Source organism: Lissotriton vulgaris, chromosome 4_1 (assembly GCF_964263255.1).
Source record: "Lissotriton vulgaris chromosome 4_1, aLisVul1.2, whole genome shotgun sequence".
In the NCBI taxonomy this organism is placed as follows: Eukaryota; Metazoa; Chordata; class Amphibia; order Caudata; family Salamandridae; genus Lissotriton; species Lissotriton vulgaris.
Window position 1 is genome coordinate 1,172,604,415 of NC_141691.1, and position 21,101 is coordinate 1,172,625,515.

General features: G+C 45.8%; 1 protein-coding gene across 8 annotated transcripts in view; it reads right to left on the minus strand.

Annotated features, from left to right (window-relative positions):
* Positions 1-21,101, minus strand: part of RELCH (RAB11 binding and LisH domain, coiled-coil and HEAT repeat containing) — an 853,871-nt gene that overhangs the window by 298,295 nt on the left and 534,475 nt on the right. For all 8 annotated transcript variants that reach the window (XM_086965401.1, XM_086965404.1, XM_086965403.1 and 5 more), the window contains one exon: positions 6,878-7,001. In XM_086965401.1, the coding sequence (XP_086821527.1) occupies positions 6,878-7,001 (124 nt within the window). The remainder of the gene's footprint in view (positions 1-6,877; positions 7,002-21,101) is intronic.

Below are 21,101 nucleotides of genomic sequence, written 5' to 3' on the forward strand. Positions count from 1 at the left end.
CCCAATCTAGAGCTTAACTACCTGACGGCACAGCTGCAATGGGCAGCGTCCTAGAGGTCATTATCTATGGAATGGGGGAATCTCCCTCTAAGGAGCTGTTGACTCGTATTCTAATGAAGCCGGTAACTGCATCTAGGGTAAGGAATATGAATGTGTTAATATGTATAGCTCGCTTTGTTTGGGCCCATGCTTTACAGAAGACTCGTACTAAGACACTCTACATGTACGAGCTGCTGTTATTGGCAGCTCCATATGGGAGAACCCAGAAGGATGGATAGGATTTCGGGAGTCAACTGCAGCCAGAGTCACAGTGTTGGGTGACCTCTTTGGGTGTGGGGAGTTGTGCGCCTTCTTAGAACTCCAGGCTGGGCATTTCTTAAGACATAGTGCCTTGGAACATAGGATGCGTGAATGGTGGATTTGTTGGGTAGCCTAGCCGCCGGAACATGATTGCTTGCGCTACCCTTTTATTATCAGGGGCAAACAAAAGTGGTCATTCTGCTTTACAGGGCCCTATACAGGGGGCACAATCGGTCGGACCTTATGAAGCTGTGGTCACATTGGGAGGAGGATTTACGGTCTCACTTGTCGGTTGTGACCTAGAGGAGAGTACTAGAATCTAACCCTTGAGTATCTCGTAATGCTCGCTTCAAACTTATCCAGTTTTATTACTTACATCGAGCTCATCTTACTCCCCGTCGCCTATGTGCTATATTCCCTGCAGTGTCTTCGGCTTGCCCTAGATGTGATGCTGACTAAGCGCGTTTCTTTCTTAAGATATGGGACTGCCTATTGGTGGTGCCTTTCTGGACCACTGGCCTTCAGGTAGTTAGTGAAACTAATGACTTGAGTTTGTACCCAGCTCCCAATTAAGCTTGTTGGGCCTCCAGGAACGCCGAGCAGCTAGAATGGTAATGGACAGATTTACGGCTCTGGCATTGACTTTTGCTCGTAGACAAATAACTATGTGTTGGAAATGATCTCAAGTGCCAGATTTGGGCAGCTGGGGGATGGAGCTGTTTAAATGGTTGGACAGCGAGAGAGAGGCAATCCTTAAGGCGGAGGTCCGGGGATCTGAAGGGTGTTCATTCTACCTATGTGGGACCCGATTTTACTTGTGTGCCCTCGTTTAGATAATATGGGAACTATTGTGAGACATGATCACTCTTCAAATACCAGCTTGCCCTGAACACAGGGAGGAGATCCTGCCCTGACACGTAATGCCAAACATAGGTAATTATGGTGTGAACTGTTCTGGCCCTTAGAATTAGGAGTGGCACCAACCCCAGTACCAGTAGTAAAGAGCCTGAGCTTGAAGATCAATTCTGATTTGTCGATGTCTAGCCAGGTATCGGCAGTGGTGGGTATCTGCATAGGCCTTCTTAGGCAATTACGGAAACTTGTTCCCCTCCTCTCCACCTCTGTCCTACAATCAATTGTTTCAGCTACGGTCATCTTCCGGCTGGACTATGGGAATGCCCTTTATTTAGGCATCCCACAGAAGCTGCTGAGGAGACTTCAGGTTGTATAAAATGATGCAGCCAGGTTAATTTTTAGCCTCCCTAGGTGCACGTGAGCCACCCCGCTGCTTCATAAACTGCACTGGCTGCCTATTGAACAGCGGGTGTACTTTACGAGTCTGTGTATAGCCCATAAGGCCTTACATGGAGATGCGCCGAAATATATAAAAGACCGAGTACAAAAGTACGTGCCGGGACGAGCTCTGCGTTCTTCAGAGACCTGCAGATTAGCCTCCTCCAGCTACAACCTTAAGACCAAAGGGGGCAGAGCGTTCTCGGTCCTCCTGCCACGGATCTGGAATGATCTACCAGAGCCCTTGCGCAAGGAATCAGCCCTGCTCCCATTTAGAAAGCTGCTAAAAACCCACCTGTTTAGAGAAACACTGACATCTGTTTAATCCTCCGCCCTGCAGTATGCAGTGGCTTGCTCCTTCTCTGAAGCGCTTAGAGACCAGTGGTAATTTGCGCTACATAAAAATAACATAACATAACATATGGTTGGGGAATGAGTTTGGCAAATGCTGGTGCATGGATGTGGCCTGAGTATAGGGAGAGTGGGCCTCTGATTTCCTTGGTCTTGTGTTCTTTCTTGCTTTTGACAACCTTAGACTGCTTTCTTAAAGATGTTCCCTGTCCAAATCTTGTACTTTTTCTGTTAAAGATGACATATTATAATCTATGCTAATGGTTTACACATTGATTTCCAATGCCGTTTATGTTGGCCGTTGCTCATCATGCCACCACTGCATTGCAAAGGTTGAATTGTTTTATTGGTTTGAAATGCTAATAAAATTAGTTTTAAAAAAATGTTAGTTAGGACTCCGTGATTATCCTACGGTGTGGGTGAGAATGTACAGACTAAAATTGATTGAGGTTGGAAATATCCATTAGGAAACAGAGGGCCCCATTTACAGCATGCAATGTATATAGAATAAAATAGCTGAAATCCCAAAATGGCTACAGTATACAAAAGGTCATTAGATCCCACTGGACGTAATGATTCTATTTCAGGACTGTAGGTGAGGAATATGCTCTTCTCCCTTTGCTTTAGTCTCATACCTTCGCTTTATTCTCACAGCAGCAGGTAGGGAACACATACAACCATAGAAAATAAATACATTTCCCATAAAAACGTAGGAAAATGGTGGTTCTCAAAACAACATTTACATGCATAGTTTAGTAAAAGCTCTAGAAACACTTTCTTTGCAGTTTCAGCAGCAGCATTTCTGTTTACATTTAGTGTGCTTGTACTATGCATTGGTGTGCAGTTATTTAGTGGCAAAAAGTAAGTAAACATCACAAGGTGGCATGTTGTCACAGGTCAATAATGGATTCCTAATTCTGGCCCGGGTCCACGGGGTGGTCCTTCTGTGACTGACTCTCTGCAGGCCGAAGCAAGAGTGCAGTGCAGTTCTCGGGCAGACACATAGTGAGCAAAAGCAGATTGCTGGCTTTTATGACAAACTATGCTTCTGGCATATTTTGTACTACAGAGAAACTCCTGCATCCAGCCTTGGAGTCCTCGCGATGACTGTTCAGAAGTGGATCAGAATACATGAGAGAAGAACTTAGCAGATGTGGTAGTCGCCACAACCCTGCTTGTAGCACGATGCTCCCTCTGGCGTCTTTACTGAGAGTGGTGCTCCTTATACCGTGAGATAACAGTAGAGTGCCAGTTTTATATATCCAATATACAGAGACAGGCCAGCTTCTACACAGAAGAGGAGGAGGAGGAGAAGGTCACTCCATGGGATGAGGGGCTATCACAGGTGGTAGATGTCTTAATAAATGAGGCAGTGAGCGATGCCCAAGCACCGATAGGGAAGTATCTTCTTTTGCTGACAGCTTACCAACTAGAGACCCTCCGCTGGAGAGAAAAAATAGGGGCCCTTCCAGGGCCCTCAGAACCCCAGAGACTGTAGGTATAGGCTCCTCTCAAGGCTAAACACAAATAAAAAGAGAACAACAGCCAGGCAGTGGGAGTGCTTTGATAGGCTCACAGATATCTTTCTAGCACGTGACAAAGCTTCAAATGACAGCAGACACAGCCGGGAGCAGTCAACACCAGGGTGTTCTGGTGACCTGTGTAACGCAAAAACCGTCCAAACAGGGGCTCCCACACTACAGGTCAGGGGACAGATGGGAACCATTCTGAAGGAGGATTCAGACAGGATCAGGATGTAGACAGGTCCTGATGGCCATCACCTGAACAGAAGAAACCTGAGCCAGAGGAGACAGATGGATTCAGAGGACATATATCATTTATGTCAAAAATGAGCTGTGGTTAAAGTCACTCAATAAGTGGTGGGACACCTGAGAAAACCTCAGGATAAAGAGGTATGGCCCGGCTTATGGCAGAATGTCCATGTCCCAATCTGGATCGGAAGATAGGCTTGACACCTCAAATTGAGACTGTCCGCTTGTCTTACAAAATTGGTCAAGAAACCAAAAAAGAGAAATGACTGGTCCTGGAGTTCCTGTCAGGACAAACTTCTGGATGTTTCAAGACTGCTTATCAAAATACTAAACATGACTGAGTAGGTCTAGGAGTTGGGTTCACAGATTTCCCACAAGATTTTGTCAGAATGGGTCACAAGGGTGATCGTTTCTTTGGAGAACACGAACTGTGCCATTTCAACAGAGAGACGCAGATTGCTCCTTATCAAGGTTGACTAAGTCTGGGGATCTCAACACATCTAAGTTGAGAACAGAGGCCCAGGGGGGCCTGTTTAGCAACCTGGTCCTCAAAGAGTGGAGAAAAGTCTTCAAGATGATATCTTGATAAGTGTTCGCCATTGTTCATAAGACTAGGGTTGAGACTAGCTGGCCCACAATTGGCAGGTACTGATGGACAACCTTAAGGTCCATCAGACAATGAAAGGCTTCTAAATGCGCTTTTATGATTCATTGAAACAATGTCAGTGATCACATCCGAAAGTCTTCTCGGCAGAGATGCACCTTATAGATCAGGAACTGGCAGTTTTGAAAGCAACAGGGGTGATATCTCAGTCTTCATTCCACCTGAGGGATTTCATAACCAACCTGTATCTCATGGAGAAAAAAAAAACAAAGGTTGGTGACAAAAATTGAGGACTTTGGCAAGTTACTTTTTTTCCGACCCTTCAAGATGGAGGGATTCCATCCCCCAGGGCATATCCTGCTGAATATGAAAGATGATTGCCTAATGGTTCCACAGATGTTTCAATTTATCTGGATAAATCAGGTGTACGGATTTAGAACCCTTCCCTTTAGTCTGCCATCTGCTTACCCGTTGCTCTACGAAATTGTTCAGTTCGGCAACAGACATTTTCTGGACTAGGGGGCAGAGGGTGATGAAGGAGGAGGTATGACTCAGTCTATTTAAGTGATATTCTTCAGATAGACCAATACCTCTAGCAACTTAGGCGGTATCTGCCTAAGGAAATCTCACTACTACAAAATCTGGTATTTGCCTTCGAGGAAGGGAAGTGCTAACACCCTGTTGGAGCATGGTCTTTCTGGGGTTAGTAATAGACTCTGTTCAGATCAATCTCAGGCTCCCAACAAAAAAGTGGCTTCCATCTGACAAGAGTGAATGAGGTCTGTATCAAAGATCAGTAACCAACAGGGAACATGCCTAGCAGGACACCTTTCATCCTCCAATTAAGCTATTTCCTGAGGCCATTCCATGACTCGCCCTTAGAGGTTGAAGGTTGCTCGCTACACGAGAGGTCTGAAGTACTCAGAGCAGGGTCCTCTGTCGGATGACACCAGAGAACACATTGGACCATCAAATCCAAAGTATTTCAACTGAAGATCGTGAGTTATCATAGTAGATGCCTTCTTGCAGGATTGAAGTCAAGAATGTAATTATGCCTTCCCTCCATTCGCTATGATAGCATGAGTTACGGCACAAGCCAGATGGCTGGAAGCAGATGTAGTTCTCAGGATAAGTATTAATTTCGGATTATACTTTTGTAGGATTTTCCAATCATTTTAGCCACACTGTAATCTACAGAGGGACCTAGTGAGAAACCAGCACCAACTGGTTCAGGATGAAACCCTATATCGATTGGGTGCTCCCAGGTCTTTCTAGGCAAGCTGAGCAGGGCATCAGGAGTCAGTGGGTTATAGTAAGGTCAACAAATATAAATAAGCAGAGATAAGATGGGTCGGTTGATGTGTGAAACAGACTGGATCACTTGAAATGTGACACTCAATTTGTTATCCGCTCTTGACAACAAGGATCAAACTTACAGGTCAGTAAATATCTTTTGATCCACAATAAGGGTGGGTCATGTTTCAGTGAATGGGATTACAGTGGGGGAGCATCCCATGGTACAAAAAAACTGGTTGAAAAGTATTCACCTCTAAGCCGATTGAGACACAGGAACTCTGGACTTTCAGACATGAATAGAGTTTTGAATCTGTTTCTGTCATGGCAGCAGAATGAATGATTATCTGTCTAGGAAGTAACACTCAGGGAAGCTTCCTTTGTTACTGTGCTAGTAGAAGAGCTGCAGACACTAGGGCTATGAGAATCTCAGGTAGGATGTTTCCTCCTGATGGGGTTACATTCATCATCACCAGACATATAAAGTCTAAAACAAGACTGAACGTTTCTAGCATTCAAGCGGTTCCCAAATCTCTGTGTAGTAGAATGCATCAAGAAGTATGAGAGTGTTAGAGGAACATTGTCTTCTGGGTTTCCAATAGCAGTTGATCTCCATCAGGAAATGGTTTTCTGCAGAGTAATTTACCAAAGCGTGGTGGTTATATTAGGTAATACAAAAGGCTGGCATTAATATCTATATTTTTGAGCCCACTTTACCACCGGAGCTATGACCTCTAAAGCATTTTCTCTGGGAACTAGATTGTAGGATATCATGAATGCAATGGACTGGTCTTCGAATTCCACCTTCAAGAGGTTTCACTTCAGCCTGTGGTGAAGATGCAACATCCGAACAGCTATACTCTGTGCCTGATAGAGAATATAGAATTGTCTTGCTTTTATAGAGTAAAGTTTCAATGAGGTCCAAGTAAGGTCCAACAAATGTGAAATTTCAAGAAAATGCAGTTAAAAACACAACTATTGTTCTCAGAATAACAAAAATGTCTTCATATTTGCTTTCCTATAATAGGTCTTGAATGCTATAACTAACATTAACTACTGTATACTGCACCCTAAAGACTGAAATTTTATTTTACATGCAAACATTATGGAACCACCAACCGCATTAATGGATGCTGACGAATTACAGAATTCTGTAAAGAAGTCCCAAAATGTGAAGTTATTTTTGACAAACACCAATACATTCTACTGTGTGATGTAATTGTTATATAAATGGACAACTAATTAATCTTGAAGTTGTTTTTACCTTAGTGTTAGTAAATATTTTGCCAAACGTTCTGCATAGCCGCCAGAAAAATCTGGAGAATTCATGTACACAAGCAGTGGAAGCAACATTGATTCTACCAACTGTTTCTATGAGTTGAGGTAACCTGAAACGGGAGAATAATCGGTTTTAAGCAACGTGTAGAAACTTTACATTTTTTGTCTAACGGCCACTTCTCTTGCATCACAATCTGGAAGAAATCTCTTCTTGGACATAAACAATGAAAAATACTTAGGCATACCTTCCCTTTGCTTACTGCGCAGATATTTCTTTAATATCTCACTATTAATTTCTGTCTATTTCATATTAAAGACCGTAATAAAACTGCACCATCTATTTCACAATACAGAAACTCAACTACTGCACTGTCAGAGGGAAATGCCATTGGAATAAAGTGTCCACAATAGTGTCAATACAAAAGCAAGAGACAATACTTTGTTTGGGAGTTTGTTTTTTATTGGGAATGTAGCTGTTATGAAGGCAGAGACATTAGCATCTCAACATCTTTAATAAAGTTAATCATTAAACTCTGCCACAGGTCTACCATGAAGTACAGAAATGTTACTTCGAGAAATGGAGCAGAGAGTCAAACAAAACTGCATTCAAAGGGCAGAGCTGCAAAGTGATAGTTTGATCACATGCAATGAATAAGTAAAATCTGAATTTTAATTGAGGAATAGGTGGTATTCTTGCTTTCCAAAAATGACACTTGACAGTCAATAATATGGAAGTTAAAATAAGCAAAGACAATCAAGTTACTGGTCTGTAATCACAGTATTCCAGTGTAGTTATATTGTAGGGAATTTAAAAGCACGTCACTATGTGAATTGTGCTTAGGGATCACATAACGAGATCACATAATGGATTCTCTCGATTTCCTTTTCACTAGCAATGTCTGGAGTAAGTACATTCACATTTTACTGCTTCTTGGGTACCTTCTCTATTCTGCGTTTCGTGAACATCAGCAATTATTATTCTTTCAGGATACAAGTTAGTGACTTTTTTTTAACAACGTATCTGGTAGAGGCTATCTATCCACAGATTCCTTACAGTAGAATATTCCCCAGGCATCAGACTGGATCTGGACAGTTTTGAGCCGGACACCTGCGCACCGGCAGGGGGTGTCATTCAGTTCCACTTCGATGTTGTCCTAGCAGGAAATGACGTGTGCGGTACCGATATAGGTGCAACCCTGGCGCGCTAACGTCAGTTACTATTACATCTTTATTTATTTTTTTATTTGTTTGTGATATTTGTAGAGCGCATGCAATGGCCCATGGGCGTCTCAGCGCTAAGTATCTGAGTGTTTACCCTAGGAAATAATGGATGATTTATTGATTAAAGAGCCAGGTCTTAAGTTGTTTACGAAAAGACCATAAAGATGGACTGGCTCTAATCGTTGGTGGCGGAGTGTTCCACAGCTTGGGGGCTGAAACCAGGAATCTTCTATCGCCCCATGAGACCGTTTTTGTCCGGGGTATAACAAGATCTCCTGAACAAGATGACTGTAGTGTTCTAAGCGGACGATAAGGGGTCAGATTGCGGACAAGATGTGCTGGTCCTTGGTTGTGCAACGCTTTATACACAATGCACAGGGTCTTGAACTTTATCCTGTTTTTGATGGATAACCAATGCAGCTCTTTGATGGTCTTAGAGGCAGAGTGATGTTTAGGGATATTTCCCAAGAGCCTCGCAGCAGAGTTTTGTATTGTTTGTAATTTATTCAAGACTCCTTCCTGTGCATTGAGAAACAGGGCATTGCAGTAGTCCAAGGTGGACAGCACAAGGGAGGTGGCAAGAGTTTTTCCGGCTCGGGGGGAGAGCCTAAGGAGGAAGGCCACCAATTGGATGACCACTCAGGTGTTAATTGTCCAAAGATGACTACCTCTGTTTTATCTGAGTTTAACTTTAAGCAATTGGAGGCCATCCAATTTCCTATTGCCATCATGCCAGCCCTAAGGTCACCTGCCACTTTATAGCCATTGTTCTTGATGGCTAGAACCAGCTGGGTATCATCAGCGTAGGACGTGAGGCTCATCCCATAAGCCCGAATGACATTGGCTAAGCCCGACACGTAGATGTTAAAAAGTGTCGGGCTTAGGGATGAGCCTTGAGGTACACCACATGGCAATGACATGGTGGACGACTGAAATGGTCCCGTTGTAACTACCTGAGTTCTATCAGCTAGAAAGGAGGCCAGAAGTTTGCTGGCAGTCCCTTGTACACCCAGGCCCTCGACACGGTCAATCAAGGTGGTATGATCGACCGTGTCGAAGGCTGCAGACAGATCAAGTAGTATCAGAACTGCTGTACCCCCAGTGTCACGGATGAGTCTGATGTCATCAGCTGCTTTAATCAGAGCTGTCTCAGTCCCATGACACTGGCGGAACCCAAACTGAGTTTCGTCAAGTAGCTGATGTTGTTCCAAAAACGCGGAGAGTTGTTTATTCATAGCTTTTTCAGCTTTTTTGGCCAGGACCGGTAGGTTGGCTATAGGTCAGTAGCTTTTGGGTTCGTCCTTATCCAAATGTGATTTCTTTAACAGAGGTTTTATAATGGTTTTTTTTAAACTTTCAGGGTAGATACCTGTTTTAAACATGGCATTGCATATAGAGGTTATGGCCGGGGTAATCTCCTCTAAGACTGGCACTAGAACTTTGAAAGGACAGGGATCAAGTGCTGAACCTGATCTGATGGTAATAATTATGTCCATAGCCTGAGCTTCTGAAATTTCAACAAATTGAGTGAGCGTGGGACCAGCCTGTGTATTGTGTGCTCTCAGAAGATTTTTTAATTTTGGTGGCAAATGCAGCATATATGTCATTAACTTTGCTAAAGAAAAAATTGCCCAATGTGTCACAAAGAAGTTGCGATGGGGGTGGGGTCAAGTTGGGGGAGTGACCGGCTAGTTGTTTTGCAATCTCATACAAGATTTTATGAGAGTTTTTTGCGGTTTCAATTTTATGACTAAAAAATGATATCTTGGCTTCGTCAATCATTTGTTTGTATTTGGCCACCGTTTCCTTATATTTGGTTTTAGCCTCTTCGGCATAATCTTTCCGCCAAAGCCTTTCTTTCTGCCTGCATCGTTGTTTCTGCTGTCTTAAGGCAGCTGAGTACCAGGGGGCTGAGGGAGTAGATCTGTTACGGGATATTTGCTTAGTGGGAACCAGCGAGGATGCAGCTGCATCAACCCAGTCATAGAATTGAGAAGTAGCTGTATTTGGGTCCTGTGAAAAGGAAGGCATGGAAGCTACTAAAGAGGTTTTAAAGTTGAGGCTATCTATATCGTTCCATGCCTTGAAAGTTTGATTTGTATTGATGAATTTCGGGGGGACAGCTGATTGATGAGGGTTAAATGAAGCCATGATGACATAATGGTCTGACCAAGTGACCGGAAAGGTTTGGGTTACAAAGAGGTCATTGGAATTGGAAAATATGCCATCCAGAGTATGGCCCCTATCATGTGTAGGAGATTTAACCATAAGAGATAGACAAAAGTAGTCATATCCCCAAGGAACATAGCAGTATCCTTATCTTCTGGTTTATCAATATGGAAATAAAAATCTCCAAGGACAGTAAAAGAGCTGTCAAGAGCGCATGATTCCAGGATGGATCTTAGCTCAGTGATAAATCCTGTTCTTAATCCCGGAGGACGGTACAGAAGGATCCCTTTGAAGTTGTCAGAGGGGGTCAATTTGACAGAGAATTGCAAAGCTTCACATGGTGGCAAGGGGATGGTGTTGGTTCTAACCGTGAAAGAGTCACGTACAACAAAAGCTATCCCCCCACCTCTCCCTCGTGGTCTATCCAATCTGTGGATAGAAAATCCCTTAGGGACCGCGATGACAATATCTGGGTCAGATGAGTTGCCCATCCATGTTTCTGTCATGAACAGCATATCTGTGTTGTTATCTTCCATTAGGTCGGATATGTCCTGGCGATGTTTGCCCAGCGAACGGACATTTATGAGTGCAAATTGAAAAGGTTTGGAGGGGCGAGTCTTGGGTTTGTTTGGATAGGGTTTGTGTGGAATAAGTATCTGCAGTTGGCAGCAAGGGCAGGTTAGGGGTGAGGCCACATCAAGATGTATCGGGTCTAACATAATACAAGACTGCTGTATTGAAGGCCGTAGACCCCTAAGCATACTGGACGTGTATGGACCTGGACGATCAGGGTCACACTGGTCAAAAAGACCAGGGGGACTGGCCCTCGGCCCGGGCCAGGCGCGGACGGGAGAGCCTCTTGTTTATATCCGCCATTAGAGTGGGAGGAGAGAGGGCGGTACCAGCGAGCAGCTAGACCGCCACCTTCCCCAGTCCAAGATGGTGCCTGAAATGAGCCTGGAATCGGCGTGGCGATGTCCAGAAGGCGATGGTGAAGGAGCCTTGGGCGACGCTAATCTCGCGCCAAGGTGGGGGCCAAAGTTAGGTAATTTAGCTTTTAAAAAAGCTGATGTATTAAAAGATCGTTATTTTTAATTTCAATAACGAAATGCTCTGCAAAGTGATTTAAAAGCGCGCAGGTAGCGCAGAGAACCCCCGGCTTCCGCCTCAAGGGTGAAAATTCAATAAACAAACAAATACCTCGAGGGTGGAGGCAAGCACACTTTTGTATCCGGGGAGGGCGGGACCAGCGAGCAAATAGACCGCCACCTTCCCCAGTCCAAGATGGCGCCTGAAATGCGCCTGGAATCGGCGTGGCGATGTCCAGAAGGCGATGGTGAAGGAGCCTTGGGCGACGCTAATCTCGCGCCAAGGTGGGGGCCAAAGTTAGGTAATTTAGCTTTTAAAAAAGCTGATTTATTAAAAGATCGTTATTTTTAATTTCAATAACAAAATGCTCTGCAAAGTGATTTAAAAGCGCGCAGGTAGCGCAGAGAACCCCCGGCTTCCGCCTCAAGGGTGAAAATTCAATAAACAAACAAATACCTCGAGGGTGGAGGCAAGCACCCTTTTGTATCCGGGGAGGGCGGGACCAGCGAGCAGCTAGACCGCCACCTTCCCCAGTCCAAGATGGCGCCTGAAATGCGCCTGGAATCGGCGTGGCGATGACCAGAAGGCGATGGTGAAGGAGCCTTGGGCGACGCTAATCTCGCGCCAAGGTGGGGGCCAAAGTTAGGTAATTTAGCTTTTAAAAAAGCTGATGTAATAAAAGATCGTTATCTTTAATTTCAATAACGAAATGCTCTGCAAAGTGATTTAAAAGCGCGCAGGTAGCGCAGAGAACCCCCGGCTTCCGCCTCAAGGGTGAAAATTCAATAAACAAACAAATACCTCGAGGGTGGAGGCAAGCACCCTTTTGTATCCAGGGAGGGCGGGACCAGCGAGCAGCTAGACCGCCACCTTCCCCAGTCCAAGATGGCGCCTGAAATGCGCCTGGAATCGGCGTGGCGATGTCCAGAAGGCGATGGTGAAGGAGCCTTGGGCGACGCTAATCTCGCGCCAAGGTGGGGGCCAAAGTTAGGTAATTTAGCTTTTAAAAAAGCTGATGTATTAAAAGATCGTTATTTTTAATTTCAATAACGAAATGCTCTGCAAAGTGATTTAAAAGCGCGCAGGTAGCGCAGGAGAACCCCCGGCTTCCGCCTCAAGGGTGAAAATTCAATAAACAAACAAATACCATTTAAGAAGCGTGGAGCCATGACAAGAACGGACCACTGGTGTGAAATACTAACGCCCAAAGAAGGGTGTTCCTTCTATTGCAATCGGCTCCCAGCGTGGGGAGACAGAGTCTCTACTAGTAAAGTTGTTACCAAAGGTAAGCAACTTGGTGGATGTGTGAAGCCAATTTAACCCAAATAGTCCTGCAAGACTGAACGGCCTAAAGGCCTATTGCGACAGAGCTGGCTGTCCAGACAGTAGTGTTTTGATAAATGTGTGCAACGATGCATACTTTGCTGCCTTACAAATGTCCAGGACAGCAACTTCATGGGCTAACTCAGTGGCTCCAGCCTAACCTATGGAGAAATGAGCACACAAACCTTAAGGGGGCTGCTTCTTGTTCAATGTGCAGCACATCTTAATGCAAGGCACTATCCATTTTGTGATGGTCCATTTCGGCACAAGCTTCCATTTCTTAGTTCTCCATAACCTAAGAAGAGTTGATCATCCACCTGAAACGCTTTTGTGAGATTAAGGTAGAAAGACAGCGCTCTTTTTGGGTCTAAACAGTGGAGTATCTCCTCTTCGGAGAGATGTTGTGGAGCAAGTTGATGTTCTGGCCTACACTGAAAGAATATTCTATAAGACAGTGGTCCCTATATGTGAATAGTATACACAAGAACATTAATCATACACTTGATAAGTGGTAGGTCTTCTGTCCGTCCGGACAGGAATTTTATTTTCCATTAAATACAATTTCAAAGTTTTTTTAAAACAATTAGATGTCAAGCGGGCACAGCCGTGACCCTCAACATACAAGACAAAACAACGAAGTAGGTGGCCAAAAAGGGCAAAGCAAGAGGTATGTCTGTGTACTTGTACTCAGTATAACAGACTTAAAATATTCAAAAACAACACCATTGCATTTTTCTCATCATTACATAAATGTTTTGCATATGGGGTTTGTTATGGTCGACGACGTATCGATGCCTTTTTATAACTGGGGCATCATCATCAGGACAAAGAATATCAACATTGTTGTCTTGAACAAGAATAGTAAGCACTAAGCCTTTTTGTTACATTTAGTGGTTGCTGTATGGCCAAGAATAGGTTGTTCCATACGCGTTGGACTGCTTAATTAGGCTTTCTGGCGTTCCGGGTTTGAACCTGAATCGGTGGACCTCGGGTCCGCGGGTGTGACGATCCGGATCGTTACACCCGCGGGAGTGCTGCTGCACTCATCAAATATAGCCATTGTGCTCATCGCGGCACATCCTGAACGACCGAGTCTCTTATAATTATTTCTTGGCAAAAGGAACCCGAGGTCCACTGATTCAGGTTCAAACCCGGCACACCAGAAAGCTTAATTAAGCGGTCCAACGCGTATGGAACAACCTATTCTTGGCCATACAGCAACCACTAAATGTAACAAAAAGGCTTAGTGCTTACTATTCTTGATATGATACGATAATGCCCAAGGTCCCTATGCTATACCTTAAGGGTTCCCTTGTTCTGTTGAAAAAAAACTACACTGAAAGAAGTCACAACCTTTGGAAGGAAGTAGGCATATGTGTCCAGTGAACCAACTTGTCGAGGTAGAAGTTGGTGTCAGAAGGGTGTGCCGAAAGTGCTTGCAATTCACTGACCCTCCTGGCTGATGTTACGGCCACTAGAAATGCCGTTTCAATGGTCAATAGACTAACAGGGCAATTGCACAGGGGCTCAAAGGGTGCACACATCAAGAAGGTGAGAACAAGACTTAGATCCCACTGGGGCATAATGAATGGCTTTGATGGAAACGTGCTGCATGCCTTTTAGAAAACTAGCCACAACAGGTAATCTGAATAAAGCAGGTTGTTCCAGCAAGCACAAAAATGCTGAAATGGCTGATAACCTTAATTGTGCACAGAGCAGTGCCCTGCTGGGCCCATGATAGAGTACACAAAAGAACCCTAGAGAGCGGTGCAGAAAGAGGGTCGATGCTGTGAGAATCACACCATGCCACAAACTTATCCCAGCAGGAGGCATATATCAATTTGGTAGAGGGATGCCTTTCTTCCAGAATACCATCACAGACTTCTGGAGGAAGGTCAAAAGCTGTCAGCCGTCGCAGCTCAATCTCCACGCATAAAGGTGGCGAGTGCCCAGGTTCGGGTACAAAACCCTCCCCTGTTGTTGCGACAGCATATCATCTCGATACCTTGGGCTTGTTTGTTTCTGATCTTCTTGAGACCTCTGGACAGGAGTGGTATACGTCGAAAGGCATACAAGTGGCCATGGCTCACTTGAGACAAAAAGCATCTCTGATAGATCGTCTTGGAAATTCCAGAGCACATCTACAGACATTGCACATTCTCAGCGGTGGCACACAGAGTTTAACAAGGCTCGCCCACTGCTGAAAGAGGCCTTGTACCACTTTAGGATGAAGACCCCATTCGTGATCTGCTAGGCATCTTTGGCTGAGTTTGTCAGCCCTAGAATTCAGAGAGTTCGCCAGGAGTTGTACCACCAGGGAAATGGGCTAGCATTTCATCCTTGTCTAGAGACAGAGGGTCTCTTAAAGGGTACACAACCTACCCTTCTCTGTTTGTTGCAGAACCACATGGCGGTCGTGCTGTCCTTCCCTTGATCGAAGGAAGAAAGGCTTTCAATGGCAAGCGAATCGCCCGAAGTTCCAATAGGTTGATGTGGTGACCGGACATTACTGTATAACTGAGTCCTCTGATCTCCACCTCTCCCAGATGCCCACCTCATCCCAGAATTGAGGCATCTGTCACCTCAGACCACTCTTGTTGGGTAAGAGAGGCATTGGTAAGGTCGAAGAGGAGCACTACAAACAAAGTGCTTTTGGCCCACTGGGAACTGCAGGTAATGTCTGTGGGCAGGCAGGACGAGGATGTGGAAATAATTGTCCCTCAAGCCCAACTCCATCATCCAGTCTACCGGGTCCAGGGCAGACAGCAGTTACACAAGCATTTTGAATATCTCAAAGAGGTTGAGAAGGCGCAGATCTAGGATAGGATGAAAGGCTCTGTCCTTCTTGGAGACCAGAAAGCAGCAGGAATAGCAACCGCGACCCACTTCTGATGCCTGGACCCTCTCTAGGGGTACCTTGGCCAAGAGTACCAGCAATTCCTGACATAGCAAGGAGAGGTGGTCTTCTGCCAGCCGGTCACAAGTGGGTGGCATGGGTGGAGGGGTAGTTACAAAGGGGAGGGAGTAGCTCCGTTGGACGACTGGCAAAACCCAATGGTCCAAGTGTTGCAGGTGATGGCATATTATGCCCACCGCTGGATGCCCATGATGATCGGAGGACAAACTAAAGAGGCTTGGAGGCTGCCGGGAAGTGGTGGACTGTCCTAACCTCTGGCTACCTGTCCCAAGTGGGTCAACAGGACCCACGTCCTCTGCCACAAAAGGACAGAAAGCCTTTTGGGTGTGGTCGCTGGGATGTAGTTTGGGTCACCTTCTGTGGCCACGAAAGGGGCGATGAGGGTGATGTGGAGTCATAGACAAACCCAAGAACTTGTCCATAGCTCTGCTGTCCTTAAAGTGCTCCAGCATTGAGTTTGCCTTCTTTCCAAAAAGCATCAAAGGGCATGTCCATCAGCGAGGCTTGGAAGAGACTTAAATAGCCAGTGGTTCTCAGCCAGGCGTGGTGCCACAAGGCCACTGATGATAAAATTGATCTACGCAAAGAGTTAGTCCTGTCCAGTGCACATCGTATGGCAAACTTCGCTGTGTCTCTCCTGTCAGAAGCAGCTTCAGGAGAGTATGACTCGGGTGTTCTACAAGACCATTGGCAGGACTTGTGCAACCAAATTTCAGATTGTATGTGAATATCAGCCACATATTTTCACCAAACGCAGTAAAAGGCTGGCGGAAGAGAACATTCACTTGCCATAGGTATCCAGCCTCTTGGATTCCCTATCTGGTGGAGTGGTAAGGAATGCGCCGGAATTGATCCTTGAGGTGGAGGCTTGGATAGTGTTGAATCTAATAAAAGTAGGCAGCTCAGTTGGTGCTGTATCCAAGTTGTAGCTTTATTTCCATTCCAATTTCATAAGATAAGCAGTAGGATAACCCAAAGGTTACAAGGTACAAAGTATGAAGCCCCAACGGGAGCAGCAGCCCTGCTGCTCAGCCTACAGGATAAAACTGACAGATACTCTTAAACATACACAGAGGCAACATTCCAAGACATCACAGAGACAGGCTGAGCAGCAGAGAACAGGACATAGAGAAAGGACAGACTAGAGTGGAATGCAAGATACCACACACTACCAAGCCCTCCGGGTTGGGGTGCTGGGTAAGGAAACTGGGATTCCAAGGAGCAGGGCGGTGGCAGCGGGAAATTGTGCTATGCACAGGAGCCACTGTGCAGGGCTTGGAACAAGGCCTAAGTAGGATGTTGGTAAGGCCTTCATTAAAGGTGAGTAAAGGTTTGGAAGGGGCGACTCCTGGCTGAAGCACCTCCATCAAGACATTCCTCTTGATTGCCACTGAAGGTCCAAGATCTCAGTCGTATTATGCACCACTATAGCGAAAGAGGCTCCCTCCCCCATAGCTATGGTAGGAGGAGAGACTAAGCTAGTGTGTGGTGAGGTGTATAATCCACCAGCCTCTGCCAGTTATCATACCAGTTGTCCTCCTTCTCATTTACGGGATCCGATGAGTATGGCCCCCGTTGGCGCTGGAACCAGCATTGGATGACACTCGTCCTGTTCAGTGTCAGAGTCGGGAATAACAATGGGGATGGAGCATTTGGGACTGGAGCTGGAGCCGAGGAAGGCCTCCCTCTAGCCGGTGGCTACAATCAGGATCCATGGGGCCTGACTGCTGCCAAGGGTGAACCCACCAGTGAGGGTCCGAAGGTGCTCCACAGCAGCTAGGCCACCCAAATATGAAGTGCTTGGCCTCATACCATTCCTTAAGCAGAGAAGGGCTCACTCCGACTCTGGGAAAGTGAAATGAAATGAAATGAAAATGAAATGAAAAGAATCTTATATCGCGCAACTGAGCCCGAAGGCATCAAGGCGCCTAACAGCAAATCCAAGAAAAAACAAATGAACAGTAACTACGGGTACGCCCTTGCAAACAGCCATGTTTTCAGTGCTTTCCGAAAAAGCAGAACGGAGGACTGAGATTTAATTTCACAGGGAAGGGTATTCCATAACTTAGGGGCAATTGAAGAGAAAGCCCTACCGCCCCATTTACTCCTACGGAAGCGAGGTACCACCAGCAGGCTCCTTGAGGAGGAGCGTAAGTCTCTGCCCGGTACATAGGGTAGCGGTACAAAAGGGGGTGGTGATGGACGGAGCATCTGAATCAATCAAACACTCACACCCAGTCAAAAGATCTGGGTTTAATCCATCACCGTTCTTTAGCCCACTCTGCCACCCCAGTTCAGACATGGCTATATGCAAACCAGTCTAACCCTGTGCCTCATGGGAACAGTCCAGCCCGAACTGCCAAGCCATGTCTCCCCTGGACCGGAAACAAGCTTCAGAGTACCGGTTTCTGGCATTCCAGCTGTCTTCAGCCCGGCTTGCTTGAATCCAGTGGCAAAGTGAGCAAGGGACTCACGTCTGAGCATACCCTGCCACACTGTGGCAGCCAAAAGCGGTACAAAAGGGGGGTGGTGATGGACGGAGCATCTGAATCAATCAAACACTCACACCCAGTCAAAAGATCTGGGTTTAATCCATCACCGTTCTTTAGCCCACTCTGCCACCCCAGTTCAGACATGGCTATATGCAAATCAATCTGACCATGTGCCTCATGGGAACAGTCCAGCCCGAACTGCCAAGCCACGTCTTCCCTGGACCGGAAACAAGATTCCGAGGACCGGTTTCTGGCATTCCAGCCGTCTTCAGCCCGGCTTGCTTGAATCCAGTGGCAAAGTGAGCAAGGGACTCACGTCTGAGCATACCCTGCCACACTTGTAGCGGCCAAAAGCGGTACAAAAGGGGGTGGTGATGGACGGAGCATCTGAATCAATCAAACACAGTGTGGTGTGGAGTGCAAAAAAACGATGGATTTAGGCTCAGATCTTTGTACTGGGGTGAATGTTAGACATTGTTCTGCATTCTATCCATCAACTGTTCTTTTTGCAATTTTTACCCCGAGTGGGCTGGGTATGCTCAGAAGTGAGTCCCAGGCACTCTACATCACTGGAGTCAAGCTATCCAGGCTGAAGAAGGCTGATAGCCAGAAACCGGTCCTTGGATGCTTGATTCCGGTCTAGGACAGACATGGCTTGGTAGTTCGGGCTGGACTGTTCCCATGAGGCACAGGGTCAAGGCTGATTCGCATATAGCCATTGTCTGACCTAGGGTGGTGTGGAGTGCAAAACAACGATGGATTTAGGCCCAGATCTTTCTACTGGGGTGAATGTAAGACATTGTTCTGCATTCTGTCCATCAACTGTGTTTTTTGCGGTACATAGGGTAGCAGCAGTTTCTTGACACCCCCCGCACCCTTACCGGAGAGTGCGCCGTAGGTCAGGCAGAGCGTCTTAAAGATGATCCTCGATTCTATAGGAAGCCAGTGTAAGGCCTTCCTAGCTGCCGTTGCTGCCGCTTATCTAGGAGCGTCCAGAACAAATTTGGCTGCCTCATTTTGGGCAGCCTGAAGACGCTGTATCAAGCTCTCATTCATGCGGTGTATAGGGCGTTACAATAATCAAGTCGCAAAGCGACAAGTGCTACCACCACTTGCTCAGGGAAGCGCACAGCAGTCCCTGATTCAGGCTCCGCCTTAGTGCATGGCCTGGAGTACCAACACTATTGTGTCTCGTCCGAAGACTTTGAAGGGGGACAATAAAGTCGATGGCCTCTTTGACTTCATCTTCCGCATAGCCGGGATCTTGAGCGACGCAGAGTCAGCCGGCTTCATGCGGTGAGGAGCTTGAGGGATTGCTCTCTCAGCGCCTTCAGGTTCATCGTTCGCAGGGCTCACAGGTCTTGGACCTTCTCCAAGCACCATAAACACACCAAGTGTGGGTCTGTCACAGACAAATGTCTGTGACAGGCACCACCTGATTTCTTAGGAGATATTCTGCGGCTCCAGGAGAGAAATTCTATAAAAAAAGGGTGACAAAATATCAAGAAAAAAGTCAGTAAAAAAACTGAGGGTAGCTCTAACCAGATCATCACTATTTGGCACAGAAAGTAAAGAACTGACATCAGTGCTCTTTTGTGGTGGAGTGTTGGGGGATTTTTGGGTAACTACAGGGAATGACAGTCTAATTGCAGAAGCAGCCCATTTGTCTTGACGTATGTTCTGGACTTCCAAACCTAGAGGTATGAACAATTCTTCCTTTGCTGAAGTAGAAAAGGCAGTTGGGACCATGGTTTAGTTGATAAAGGGGAATAGGATGCGGAGGTCGCTCTCATCTGGTCACTGAAATTATTCTATTAGGTCCTCTGCCAACTGTTCAAACACAGTGTTGATATTTAGCACCAGTAGTGTTGCTATGTGTTCGCTTTTGACAGGTAGCATGTGTTATACCTACAGCTGCAAGAAAGGGTCTGCAATAATTGCAAAAGTGCCAGACAGCCGGCAAAGTTTGTGCCCATTTTAATGTTTTACAGACTCTGGACTGGCTTTTTTGATAAATAGGTGCCTGCCATTGTCTCTAGCTGCAAGAAAGGGTCTGCAATAATTGCAACAGTCCCAGACAGCCGGCAAAGTCTGTGCCCATTTCAATGCTTTACAGGCACTGGACCGTCTTTTTGATAAATAGGTGCCCGCCATTGTATAGAAGAACAAGTTACCTATTTTCAGTAGCGCATTTTGTGGCAGAGACTCTAACTGCAGATTCCTTACCAGTGGCAGACTAGATCCTAAACTTGAAAGCAATTCCTTTTGCGCTGACAGGTGACATTGTGCTTCTCTACATCAGATCCATCCATTATGGATAAGACATCTGGGCCTCCATATATAGAAAGCACCACATCAAGCAGATGTCAGTTTATTTCTGATATTCCATCCATGCTGTTGGACAAGGAACCATGGAAGTCAGATTGTGAGGTGTGTAGATATTTTCAAGTGAAATATCAATGGACTGTATGAGCATATTCAACAGAACTGGTGTTCATGGTTTAAAGGGTTCTTTTGAATACCAAGCCCAGTTCACAGAGCGAGGAGGTTCGGTGAAGAATCTGCAATTAGATGGAGCCTTTACCAGAAAAGACATTAACAAAGGTTTGTAACTTGTTCTTCTGAAAGTGACTCCTAACTGTAGGTCCTTACCTTGTGAATAGATACCAAAGCAGTACACCTCTCCTAATGGAGAGTCTGTGGAATTCCTCAAACCAGGAAATCCTGCAGGACAGATCGGACAAAGTGCCTGCCTCGTCAGACCTGGCTAGCCAGGCAGTAGCACTGAGTGAACGTGTGGAGGGATGCCTACGTAATAGTTGGGCAAATGTCCATGACATGCACACCAGGCACCAACACACTGGTAGAAGGGTTTGCTCTGGTGGAATGAGCTTACATGCCTTCTGGGGAGATCTTAATGCATAAAACAATCCATGTGGAGATGGTCTTTGTTTGCACCTCTTTGCTTTTCTTTGCACCAACAAAAGATGGCAGTCTTG